The sequence below is a fragment of the Acanthaster planci genome, linkage group LG04 (genome assembly GCF_054643075.1).
Source record: "Acanthaster planci isolate LZ-2023a linkage group LG04, COTS_SCS, whole genome shotgun sequence".
In the NCBI taxonomy this organism is placed as follows: Eukaryota; Metazoa; Echinodermata; class Asteroidea; order Valvatida; family Acanthasteridae; genus Acanthaster; species Acanthaster planci.
The window spans coordinates 14436184-14449694 of NC_141780.1; the positions used below are offsets into that span (position 1 = coordinate 14436184).

General features: G+C 41.6%; 1 protein-coding gene across 1 annotated transcript in view; it reads right to left on the reverse strand.

Annotated features, from left to right (window-relative positions):
• Positions 1-13511, reverse strand: part of LOC110974001 (serine/threonine-protein kinase TBK1-like) — a 25512-nt gene continuing 12001 nt past the window's right edge. Inside the window, exons 7-18 of the mRNA XM_022225284.2 lie at positions 13318-13431; positions 12132-12511; positions 11177-11235; positions 10180-10271; positions 9555-9777; positions 8819-8934; positions 7593-7709; positions 7060-7161; positions 6299-6395; positions 5341-5466; positions 4624-4772; positions 1-3748 (exon numbers count right to left, since the gene is read on the reverse strand). Of these exons, the coding sequence (XP_022080976.2) occupies positions 3205-3748; positions 4624-4772; positions 5341-5466; positions 6299-6395; positions 7060-7161; positions 7593-7709; positions 8819-8934; positions 9555-9777; positions 10180-10271; positions 11177-11235; positions 12132-12511; positions 13318-13431 (2119 nt within the window). The 3' untranslated portion in view covers positions 1-3204. The remainder of the gene's footprint in view (positions 3749-4623; positions 4773-5340; positions 5467-6298; positions 6396-7059; positions 7162-7592; positions 7710-8818; positions 8935-9554; positions 9778-10179; positions 10272-11176; positions 11236-12131; positions 12512-13317; positions 13432-13511) is intronic.

Consider the following 13511-nt stretch of genomic DNA (forward strand, 5'->3'; position numbering starts at 1 on the left):
TTGTTTCTGGTCAATTTATTTAATGATTAATCAAAGTTGGATAAGTAATTCAATCTCTAACTCTTCCAGATTGCAGAAGATTTAGGTCAACATAGAGCATAGACGTATTGGTTGAAAACATACATGGTAAAGAACTGCTCAAGAACATGTAGTTTCATTTTAATTACAACTCCTTATTAGTTCTGTACATACTCTACACATAATATATAGGATTGATAGGAAGATTCAAGTTGATACCTTGTAGACAAATCCGACGAGGCGCCATTCCGAGGGGCCATTTACACTCACGCACTTGTCTCAACCTGAGCGCGCGTGCACTTCGACAATTGACTGTGCTACCTTATTGGTCAAGGAGGAATTTCATGAGCGCGCACCGTCTGCGTGCGAACACGATGGCCCCTTAATAAATGGCTTCCAATTTTGGTCATCGGATTTGCCTATATACCGCAGAAAAGCCACAATTTATCGTGCAGGAAAAAAAATAACATTACTAAGGAGAAAGAACTCGTCCAAAACAAAACAGGAAATGGGGACTGAATCCGATTACCAAGACAGCTGAGCACTCCTGAGAAAAAGGCAACCTTTGTTCATAGTTTCATTTAGTTACTTTTATTAATTCGGCGAAGCGAGGAGCGATACACTGTTATAGCTTGCAGATTTACAGATGTAATCAGAAAGGTCCATCTTGACAACACTGACAAAATCACAATTCCCTCTTTTCGTGGTACGTAAAGGTTAACCCCAAACAAAACCCCAAATTGGACACATCCTGGACATAAGCATAATTAAAATTTTACATCAAATTCGATATAGTAAACCACAAATATAATATAAATCAAAAAATAAAATACGAAGTGTTGGTTTATACCTCATTAAACTTGTTTCGTTTTCAGCCAATAATAATCATGCACTCTTCCACTCTAAGATCCAATCTTACTTTCCCTGGATAATGTTTTTTCCTCTGTTTATGGTTCACATGGTACATCTGTATATACAATCGGTTAATTAATTCAGGTTCAAAACTGACTCTTAACGTACACAACTTTTACCAGTTGTAAACTAACTTTATATCTTTTCGATTAAGGTTCAATACCTACTCTAACATGTGCACAAGTCTTACCAATTTTATGATTAATATGAAATACATACCTTTTCCCCACTCTGTTTTGTTCGCTTGGAAGTCAAAAGCTTTTAAAATAAAATGACAATTAACATGACTTTTGGCAGCAGACAGTCTGCAATCATTTTGTCTGCAATCTTGCAATCACGACAATGAGGTTAATATTAGCAAATGAAAGCTGTTGGGCTGTGTTAACAAGTGCAGACTGTACATTGAGGATTGAGAATGTTATAAGGACTAGCAGGGCAAAATTTGTGAGATTAATTTCAGCTCCTTTATCTTGGCTGTGATTTTATTTACAGGCAGACGTTTGCACACTTTGTACACCTGAAAGCCCTGCACTACCTGATTCTGAAACCAAAAATGAGTTACCCAATAGAACTTGTGCATGGCGGCCATCTTCCCAGTCACTGCTTTTGTTCCACAGGGATACACGGGTAGACCCTTTGTGCATCATGCTCCATAACAAAAGGCACCGACCATCAAGGTCGTCGCCATGCACAACTTTATTTACCGAGGTGGAACAAGGACAAAAAATGTGGTGTGTATCCCACGCACGTAGGGGCAAACCCTACCAGATTCTTCATAGTCCATCTGGTGATTTTTGATGAGGCTTTTTTTTTAAGATTAAGGAAACTGTTCACATTTTTGTGATAATTGAGGGGGCTAGAAATATTTACATATGAAGAATGTGCTGTTGGTTTCCTGGGTGACGAAGGTTTGGGGAGGATCCCAAAACTGCTTGTGGCGTCAAGATGAGTTGACACATTTGTGTAACAGAGCTGCCCCAAACTGCCTGGACTGTTTATTCCCTGTGTGCAGGCTGGCCGAAGCTACCCACCATTCTGTAGTTATTTGGATTACCAGTGAATAAATGCATCGTGTATAATGTAATTTAGTAGGGGTTCTAAAAATATATTCAATACCACTCCGCACAAACACACACACACCACCTTGCATTCTACAAGCAAGCACACAAGACAACAGACCAATCTTCAAGTAATACAGCCAGGTCCAGTTGCTGAGCCCTGGTCGATTTCCCTTGTTAACAGTGCTGTGGTCCAGACCAGAAGGTCCAAGATTGAGACCAAGATAGTGTCCGAGTTCTGCAAAAATGTGGTCTCAAAAACTCACATCACTGCTCGGGAACCTGAGTAAGAATTGGTGGCTGGAGGACTGATGGTCGGTGATTGGACGTGGCCCGTATTTTATGAACTAAACACAAACGACAATCCTGATACATGATACATGTACATACTATTGAAAATGACGGCTACATGTAGCTGCAAACTCTGTGTAAGACAAGAGTGCAATATGGATGGTACAGTGGCCAGACTGCTGTCGACGTGGAATGGACATGGTATTCATTGCCCTATCCATGGACTGTCCTATCCACGGAGCTGGTGGCATCTTTGGGACAAATGGTAGAATTTTCTTTAAGCTTCTTGGTAAATCGTATATTTACTTTTAAAATGATGTGGGCACGGGCATGGCTAGGCGCCTCCCTTTGAGGCAAAAAATGAGAAAAAAAAAATTACAAAGAAAGAATGACGAGAAAAATCAATTGACGGAAATGAAAACAAAGCCGGGGAAACAATTGCCCACTTTCGTGAAAATGCTTCAGAACTGACCCGTCCACTTGACTGTCTGTCAGTGTGAGTGTGTTTTGCCCCTTCCCTAAAAAGAGCCATGACCCCTGCAGGGTATCCAAGTTATGAGTTGGAGGAGGGGAATAGAAGATATTTCCTGGGAAATTTTTTCCAGCAGCAAGATTTTTTTCATCGAAACCCGCAAGGGTGGTATTTCCATCCCCATGTGCCCTGTTAACAATATTGTGCAGACTATGAACATGGCTCAAAAAGTCTACATGGCGCATGAGCAAAAACAAAAGTAGGCAAAGTAATTACGGCAGTATTGTCAATTCACAATGCTTTGTGAGGGCCATTCCCTCATGCACAAAGTGCCCTCAACTGACATCACTGACTGCAGTCTGCTCAGCTTGTGATCTTGAAATGTTCACAGCTGCACTGACAGGTGGGCACCCCTATGTGGCGGTCTCCCAACCAGCACTTGACAGCCAGTTGCTAATGCAGTTGTCCGTTTGCCATTTGCGGTGATGGGCTGCTGAACTGACTAGCGCCCTCATTTGACAGCCGCTGGCTAGGCTCAGGCATAAACTTGTATTCAGTGGAAACCGGTGCACGGATGCTGAACTGGCCTGAGCCCTCTAGCAACAACCGCTGGCTTGGCTCCGGCATGAACTGGAAGCTGCCTGTGGCTAGCTCCCCGCCGTTGAACTGAGGAGTGGCCTCGTCTGACAGTCGTTGACTTGGCTCTGGCATGTACCGCAATCTGCCAAGTGGATCGGCCAAGAGGTCACCACAGGCGCCTTCCCGAGGAGGTCGTGGGCTAGTGTCTGACGCAATCTTAGCCGATGGTGATTGGCTGCCGAACTGGTTGACACCATCACCTGGCAACTGCTGACCGTTGCCGTACAGAGTCCAGTAATTGCTGGAGTTTGTTGGCAGACCGACCGACGACTTGTTTGCAAAGGGGAGTGGCATCTTCTGTAACCCTCGCTCCAGCTCTTCATTGGTCTGGTCAATGTCTCTTTCCCAAGCCTCAAGTCTACACCATGCACAAAAGTAGACACAACAATAAGCACATCAGTGAAGTCATACAAACTACAGAACAGGGCAAGCTCTGTTGACAACTGTGGCTAACTGTTGTTCGACCAACACCGCTTGAATGACTTTATGGTTTGGACCATCTAGTCAACCATTCGGAACCAGGCCCTGGGGAAGGGTAGCAGTGCTGGTTATCAATAACAATATAATTCATCAGTACATTTTCTCTTTATATAATTCATCATTTTTTTCTGTCTGCACACTGCTGCCATAGGCATGCAGAGCTTCGATCTGGAAACTTGTACGATCGCGTCAACTCAGCTTTTTGAAAATATTGTACAATCGCATGGTATAAGAACTAACGCAGCACACGCAAAATTACTGAGCACCATCACGCTTTGCAAGCTGCATGCCTATGGCAGCAGCTTGCAAAGAGCGAATGCAGGGAACAATTCATATGAAAATATTTGTATGAGATGACAAAGACCACGTACACCACCAGAGTTGCAGCCAACGTTAAAATGTGAGTGAAAATGTGGATTTTTACAAAATAGTTAGAGGGCTGTTTGAGCGTGGCTGCATTGCCCCTGCACATTGTTAAAAAGCTAGTGACTAGTGGCCGAAATACAGCTCGTGTCCCAACTTCCCACATCTGAAAAAGACAAATTTGTCTCAACATTCCCAAACCAGATTGACCTGTAACTATCTGAAATATTAAACCAATAGGCACATGACTAAGCACAATCCTGTGACTTTCATTGTGCCGTAGCAAAATGTTTACTTTGGACCACTTTGGAAATTAAAATAGTAAAATAAACAAAAAAATTCCCGACATGCAATTGATTATTTCCAAGTCAGATGGGAGATTTCACTCACAATTCCTTCAATTCCCTGGGTACAAGGATGCACCCGTTACTGTCAATGGGCAGACTTGCCAGCTGGTCTGAGAGGGAGGCGATGTCCATGGCGTCAACTTCGTGCACCAAATTGGGGCTTGATGGAACTGGACCGCTCGGCGGGGGTAACTGGGAAAGCAAATAAACAGGGATGTTTCAGACTTTAAAAGAAGCATGTTCAAAAACCCTGGGATGTGGTTGGTAGCGGCAGACGCATGTATGGAAAGTGGCAGCCAGCTGGTAACTTCCATGGTTATGCACCCAAAACACAGCCTTAACTGACCACCAAAAAAAAAGGCTGAGGGGCGGAAACCAATAGACAGTATTTGTGGGTTGGCCATAATGAAACTGAAAGCGAGGTTAACTCTGCATTTTTGCAAGTTGAAAGTACAAATGAAAGACATTATTGAGGGTTGAGAAAGCATATAAATACTTTGTTGAGGGGGCAAAAACTTAGCAGAATCCTCAAACTTCAGCACAGAGGAAAAAAATGGTTCCTCCTCTGCAGGAAACCCCCCAAGAATTAAGTAACAGTCGCTGGGGGCTACATTCTCTGAAAAGTTGTTAAGAACTTTCTGATGGATTTTGAAGGGTCAGGGAGTGTTTGGGAAAAAGATATTGTAGGACCGAGAATGCATCTTGGCATAAAACCAACCTCGGAGGTTAGGATTATTACATGGGCCATGCTTGTCCTCACCTGATCTGTGTTAGTGAATTTATTGGCTGTGGACCGAGGGACCTTGGGTGTCGTGCTAAGGCTAAGCAAGCTGTCCTGCAGGGTGTCTTCAAATTCCATCACTGGTGGCTGGACAGCCTGATCCAGCTGGCAAAGAAACACAAATGAACAACAAAGAAAATGAAGTTGAAGGCTGTAAACGACGGTGTTATTGAACACATTCCTCCCTCGGAACTACTGTCAAGTTGTGTCCTACTGTATTTGTTTTTGTCAGGACATTGAAAAAAAATTTGCTTGAGGACAGAGTCTTCTTTTTTTACAATTTAGGTGAAAAAGTTACATTTAGGCAAAATATTTACAATGAAACTAGAATTGTTAACATCTCTTCATTGATGCATCATCACAAAACAAGAGATAAGACCATCACAAGACCAGACATACGACCATCACAAGACCTGACATAAGACCATTACAAGACCTGACATAAGACCATCACAAGACCTGACATAAGACCATCACAAGACCAGACATAAGACCATCACAAGACCTGACATAAGACCATCACAAGACCTGACATAAGACCATCACAAGACCAGACATAAGACCATCACAAGACCTGACATAAGACCATCACAAGACCTGACATAAGACCAGCTGGTGTCTTGATTTCCGAAGGGAGGTCTTGTAATGGTCTCAAGAGGTCTTGACTACAACAAAGCCGGAAATCTGACTTTTTTTCACTTCAATGAGAAGTGTGAACTGTCCCTGGTTCTGACAGCTAAAAGTCTTAACTCAGAAAAACAAAAATGCTACACAGATGAAATTTTGTCATCAAACTATTTTGTTTTAACAACATATACGTCCAAAAGTTGAAACTACCACAACGAACATGCGGGAATCTTTAGTCACTTTTAAATTCCAATCATTGTGAATTTTCTCGGGTTGAGGGCTCGGGTTAGAAGCGGTGTCCTGAGCTTACCATGTGGACCTCCTGTAACAACGTCTGGTAGTTGGGAACAAGCTGAGACAGTGTCTTGTCCACTGAGCTAATTTGTGCCCGAACCTGATAGGCAAATCTGCAGTGGTGAACAACACGTCAAGCACTTACGCCATCGTCACTCAAGTCAGGGTATTACCCAGGTATTTTGTGGCTGTGGTCATTTCTCAATAGGGCTTTGCATAATCGATTTCGGGGAGGAGATTGTGACTTAGCCAAACTCATAGCAACCATGGTTGGGAAACTGTGGGATGCTGAACGAGTCAACGATTATTTTTTATGGGGAGCCATATTCATTCTTGCACAAAACCTTGCTCCATGCACACTGCACTAACAGTATTGAAGTGACATACGTGGAGGGTTGGGTGGGTAATTCTTGAGACAGAAGCTGTTCTCAAGTGCTGTTATCAAATCATCACAATTTAATACCATTAATCATAATTTAATGGTGATACACCATCTGCTTTTCAAAAAGATTTTGCAACAAATTCTACAATGGAAGCACAGCAAAAGTAGTGCTACAGTTGAGACAATCAAAGGACCAGTCTAGACCAGGCACAAGACCAGTCACAAAACTAGTCACAAATAACAGGGCGAAACCATGACAACTGAATGCTTCTACTGCAGATCATTTCAACAACTTGTGACTTGATTTCAGACTGGAGGTCTTGTGTTAGTCTTGTGGGGTCTGGCGACAGTCATAAGAAGTCTCGACTTCAACACTGACTGCAAGCGATACTTACTTGTACCATTCGCCCAGTTCCCCATGGATTTTTTTCCATACCATCTCGCAGTGACTCTGGCACATCGAAATAGCTTGGGTACTTTTCAAGCTCAGTTTTTCTCTGTCAAAGAAACCAGAACAAAAGCAAAAAACACAAGACTGACAGGTCAGACCTGGTTTCTTCGAGCTGGCTAATTCGCCAATCTTGTCAAACTTTCTGTTTACAAGGCTGCAGGCCTGGCTGAAATACTTGGCTGTCAATAGATTTTGTCTGTCAGACTAGAATGGCCACCAGACAGTAATTCACGTGGGTGTAAATGTCCATTAATTGAAATAACGAATTTTTGAAGATTTTTGAAAACTGAAAATCTTGAAAAAGTCCCGATTATGTGTACTGCATTTTTCAAAACCACCCGGCAGCAAGTGGTTAATAGCAGATATCCTGTCATTATACAACAGTTGCATCAGAATATTTTCCACAATAATTATATTAAAAACTTGATAATTGGAAGAAACTAAAACAAAAAAAGAAGGAAAACAGGTTGTACTCACTTGTCCATTTTATGGATCTGCTCTTCGTTATAGCTCAAATGTTTCTTCTGTTTATCTTTCTTGAACTGGACGTAGATTTTACTGGCATCCTCCGTAAAATATGCAAACCTTTTCACGCTGTCAAACAGGGGATACCAAGTTAGAAAAACAATATAATGCTTAATACCAAGTGCACTGAATTATCTCTGCCATGATCACTGGGCATTTCAACTCTTTAACTAAAAGGTATAAATGCTGAACTTCACATCTAAAACCACGAGGAAGTCAGCAGAATTTCAACAACTAATGAAAAATTACTGGTTTCTCCATCAATTGCCAGTGGGCCAAGTTGAGATATACTGTGTAAGGACATCACAATTTGGGTTGCATATGGATACTGAATCAGGCACAACGCTGAGCCTGGTGCCCATGTATCAGACAACGGAAGAAACATCTCCACAGTGTCTCGCAAGTACCTCTTCTTACGACTAAAATGAAAGTGTCAGCATGCACTGAAAGTGAAATGTGATACCTTTGCAAGCTATTTTCCGGCCACGATTTGTTTTGTTTTTAGATAGGGAGTACAGGCAGTATTAAACCCATCAAATTTGATTTGGACATCCGGGATGGTGAATGGCGCCCTCTGCCGTTCCTGATCATAGCTAATGGCACTGGTGAATTAAAGGATCCATGTAAAGCAAGTTTTTAAGGCGAATCTAGAAAACACACATTTGTGTCTCCGTTTGTCTTATTTTTAAATCATTAAGGGGTATTTTGGTACTACATGTATTTGGGTTTTATGCTTCTGCAAATTTCCATATTCATGAGTAAAGCTGTGATGTCATTCTGGGCAGGAAACCTCAATGTTACACTACTTTGTGCACAGAAATTGGTGGACTTGTTCCTGATCAAATGTCCTTTCCTTTGGCGATTCATTGTTGAGTACAAGACAAGTGAGCCTTTCTTACACATTTTCTCAATGAGCAAATCTTTGGGTTCAAAATTTTTACAGAAAGACATACAATGAGCAGTGTCTTCCCTGAATGATGTTACTGCATAAGCACCCTAAGTTGTCTGGAAAAGCAGTTTCAAATGCTAGAATATGTACCAATTGCCAAGACAAAACTTCTGTCATACCCTGAACAGTATAATGTTGCACAGAAAGCATATCCACTACATATTCATTGCATGAGCCCTTTAAGTGCTACAACTCAGCTCTTAATTGGAATCTGGGCCTGATTCTGTACCATGTGTGACAGGGTTTTTCTGCAGGCTTCCATTTTGCCGTCAACAGGTCACCATCGATGATGTCCTTCCACAGCGTCTGCAGCAGATTCTTCGTTCTGTCATACTCGTCGAACATCTGGTTCAAGGTTTTTCAAGTAAAGGACAGCTGTTATCTCAACAAAAATGGCTTCAGAACAAAATGCTTCGTGCGAGTTCCTTACTTTCGTGTGTTTTTTTCATGAAACGTCTTGCTCAAAAGGGCAAGGAAAAGCTTTGTGCTTTTTTATTTTATTCCAAGAACTGGACACCCACACCACTTCTCCGACAATCTGATACCCATTTAAGTGAAAGTTGGGCTTCCCACTGCGCTGTTAATCATTTTTATGAAAACGGCACGTTATAAATTTTCAATGATTATCATCATCAATTATTATTTAAGAACGAAGCTTGTCAAACAGCATCTGCATCATCGGATCATGTCAGCACTGTCAAGATGAAACTTGATGCAATACATTTAAAACAATAATTAAAGTATTATTCAGATCCACAGCCTTCCCCAGTTGTCACACTAGCACAGCACGGTAATATCCCTCTTCCAATTCATTATTCCAGTAAGTATACAGCTATCTATGATAGACAAAAACAGCATGACAGATCACAACAGCCCAAAGAGCAAACAACTTGACTGTTTTATGAAAGACTGGTGTTAAAAGATGCTATGCAGAGATGATTTTATGGAAAAAAAAGAGCACTCACTCGAGCCGATTTCTGTCTAAGGAGGGTTACTTTGTCTTGATGATCCTGCAACCGAGTGCAGAGCACTGATGACAGGGGCATCCTGGAGAACACTGCCGATGACACCAGAGGCGAGGGCAGCGTTTTCTCGATGCTCAGAAGCCGGGTGTCCACCTCCACAATGCTGGACCTGAGCTTCATGCAATGGTAGTCCAACTGCTTGATCTCAGCTTTCAGGACAGATCTGTTGATGCGTGGACAAATAAAAGTGTCTTGATTTTCATATGAATGGGCACAAATTGTCAGTGCTCTTACATGGGCTTTAAGTCAAAGCAAAGTCAGGTTGGTACATGCACAGTGGTTCTTTTGTTATCTTTCACCTCTGCGACTCGGGTTCGAATCCTACCCCAGGGCCACCGCGCGGATTGGGTTTTCTGTCAGTGCCTGACTCCGTGGGTCAACCCAAGAATATTTATCTGAGGTTTTCCTCCCACCTCTGAAACTAAGGGTGGGGTAAATATGCCAGGAAAACATGGACAGGTGCACCATATATGTATATTTACCTTTCACCAATCTAGAACCATTAGTATTCCCGAAAGGCAATCGACTGCTGCAACAGCTAACTACTTGACATACATATACTTACACTATTGCCTTGGAAACGGTCGTCATGAGCTCCTGCATGTAGGTAAGAGTCTTCAACCACGCTAGCTTGTAATACAGAACAGCCACGCACATCTGCAACACAACAAACAAGTGCACACAGGCCATCGTGACACACTGCTCAGTTAATGGAGCTAGCTTGGATTAAACGTGCAATATGGAAACCAAAGGGGTTTCTAAACATGCAGTTTCATTTAGGGATTAATTTCACAAATGGCAGAGATTTGTTCAAAGAGAGAGAGAACTTCAGTTATCTTTACTGCTGTGTCATGGGACAGTGTTACTTTCACAGGTCTAAAATGGTCATGTGTTAAGTATGTTAAAGTGACTATGCCACTGTCCGAATACTAACTTGCACTAACTTGTTTAGTCACTGCGGCAAAGCTTACAGTGCATGCAGCGTGAGATAAAGTGCATTAGACTTTGCAGGACAGACCCTGCTTTGCAACATTTTAGGTAGGGCTGTGCCGAATATTCAAATATTTAATCGATTACCAAATATTCAAATATAATTTTCCAAATTTGAATATTTACATGCAAAATTCATGAAAAGAAAGGGAGAGGTTTTTTCTTTTAAATGAGACAAATTGCACGATGGAGGCTTTTTCAAGCAGATTCAAATGAAAAGTGACCGAAATCTTACAACAATTCAAAAGTTAAATTATTCATTAAAAAATTTTAAAGGAATAGAAATTTTCGCCGGCAAGAAGTATTGTTCATCTCTTAAATCTTGCTAAATTATGGCTGGAGATACACCTAGACGTGAGAAGCTATTGTAAGGAATACAATGTATAACTGTGTGTGTTATTACAACTGATTATATGATTTGTTCATCAACAATCTGCCGGTTGGTATAACCAAATATTTGGATATTTGATCGCATTGAAGGTCAAATATTCGCATAGCATAGTCTACAGTGACTTTAAATCATGTGACCGTCATCTATGGTGGGTAGGAGTCACTCTGCCATGGACTGTTACCTTGGACATTGAGAAATCTTTGTCGAGGTCATAGGTCGAGGTCATCTTGGGTAACTTGGCTGTGTGTAAAAATTGAAGGCAATCTAGGGGTCAGTTTTGCTGTTTTTAGTTCTCAGGCTGCCTCTTTTTAATTCCACAGTCCTTAATTTTGTCTGACCCTGTTTTTGACTCCCAACCAAAGAAAAAAACACAACTTCATTTGCTCCGCCAACCCTGTCTGCAACATGGTTAAAGTGAAAAACAAGCCGGGAAAAGCAAGAAAAGAAGGACACTCTTTCAAAATTTTACAAAAGAAAATGCAGATATAATGTCTACTATCACATACCAGTTGGACAAACATTATTTATTATTGTTACATGTCGAGTGCACACTTTGTTCATTTCATGTATCTCATCAAAGTGGCTAAAAATGGTTTTATTCTTTCTACTTACCTAAAAATCAATCAAATAACATCTAATTCAGAATAACACTATCAACCGTTCAACACTTTTGCATTAGTTTATTTAACCTACACCTGTGTTCACAGTATATTTTTTCCCCAAGATTTTCTTTTTTTGTGGGGGGGCTGACCCAACTGCCAAAAAGATATGAGAACCATAGAATTTAAACGGGACACCCTCACTACAAAAAATGGAGAAAACAGACAGACAATATGTGGTTGGCTGTAGAATCTGCCATAGCCAACTGGGCAGAAAAACCTCCGAAACACAGCAACATTCAATAAGCATAAAATAAATCCATCCGCCATGGAAAAATTTGCTGACATTTAAATGCAAAAAGGGCCTCCTCCTCCCTTTGTTAAAAAATCCAGATGAGAAGCTCTTCTAATAGTTGGCCTCATGGAATCTAACCTAACCAAAGTACAGCAAGGCGGATGATACTAGTAGAAATACTGCTATTTAAAGACCAACTGGCATTGCCTAATCCCTTCTCTACAAATAAAGCTTCTACTTACGTTGAGAGGGCATCGAAACTGGCGGGAAATCATTCCTGCCCAACTCTAACAGAATCAGGGGGCTCTGCGGGCTGGTCTCGGGGTAGGACTCGCACTTGAGCGAGGCGTCCGGCACAAAGCAGTCCTGGTCCCAGACCAGGCACTGGGCCGAGGCCTGCATGCCTGTCTGCTCGGCCACCGCCTCCTGGAACTCGGCCAGCGTGCCCCGGGGCTCCACATAGATCTTGAGGCACTCTGACTGCGAGGCGTGGAACACGTCCACCGCCTTCATGGCCAGTAGGCTCTGGACCTCGTCAAAGAACCGGTTGAAGGTCCACATCTTCTCCGGGTTGCACTCCAGGAGGCCCCTCAGGATTTTGGTCAACAGAATCTTCAGACCACTTCAACGAGCAAAAAAGGCAAGTGTACGTTAAAGAACAGTACTTGTGAATGGTGGTATGTGCTCCTTTGAGCTACATTTCTTATACTAATTTTAAAGCATCAAAAGATATAGTTCATAGTACAATAGTTTTCGCAGAAACAGCCAATTTGGAGTTTGTTTCGTTTTAAAAAACTAGTTGTTTTGCTTATCGGGGTATCCATTTTTGGATGGAAGAAGTATCACAAAAGTATCAAGTGTAACAATAAAAATTAAGATTGACCGTAAACTTGCTCAAGAGTGGAAGTAACACATTTGTCAGTAATGAAAATAACAATGATGCAAAAAATAACATTTAACAGTTCCCAAAGAGCACATTAATAACCGTTGTGTAAATGATGCCTGTTCAGTGTATTAGGGTGACATGGTATTTGGTTCATCGTTTAACTGGATCACATGTGAATCTAGCCGTTTCCCCTCAGAAGGTGCAAGAGGACAGCAAAAAGTAAAACTATTAAACCAAAAATCGCAAGCATTCCATGCAGAAATGTATTTTTCAAAAATGTTGGAAGAAGCAAAGTCCAGCCTGAAAAGGGTACAGGTGGATGCTATAGACTGTAAGAACACTTCTTTTATTTCAATCTGGCTCTATCCGACTCACTGCTTGCTCCTTTAATTACTCGTAACGAATTCTTCATTCGTGAAAATTAACATACATGTACGAAAAGAGACGTTCAGCCAATTGAAGCCACAACAACAAAAGAAATGATGAATCAATTGAGAATTAATTGCTATGTACGATTGCGAGCCTACAGTCTGCTACCCTACCAGGACAGTCTACAAGTGTTGGGTAGCTCTGAGCTCCACTCTATGGGCCCATTCATGGAATCTTTCTGAACTCCAGAAATGACGCCAGACTTCTTCTTGGTGGTTATTTGAAACCTACACATCAACACAAAAGAACGTGCCGGAGTTAATGACAATAATCCCAGGCACGTTGACAATAAAAATATGTTGTCCTT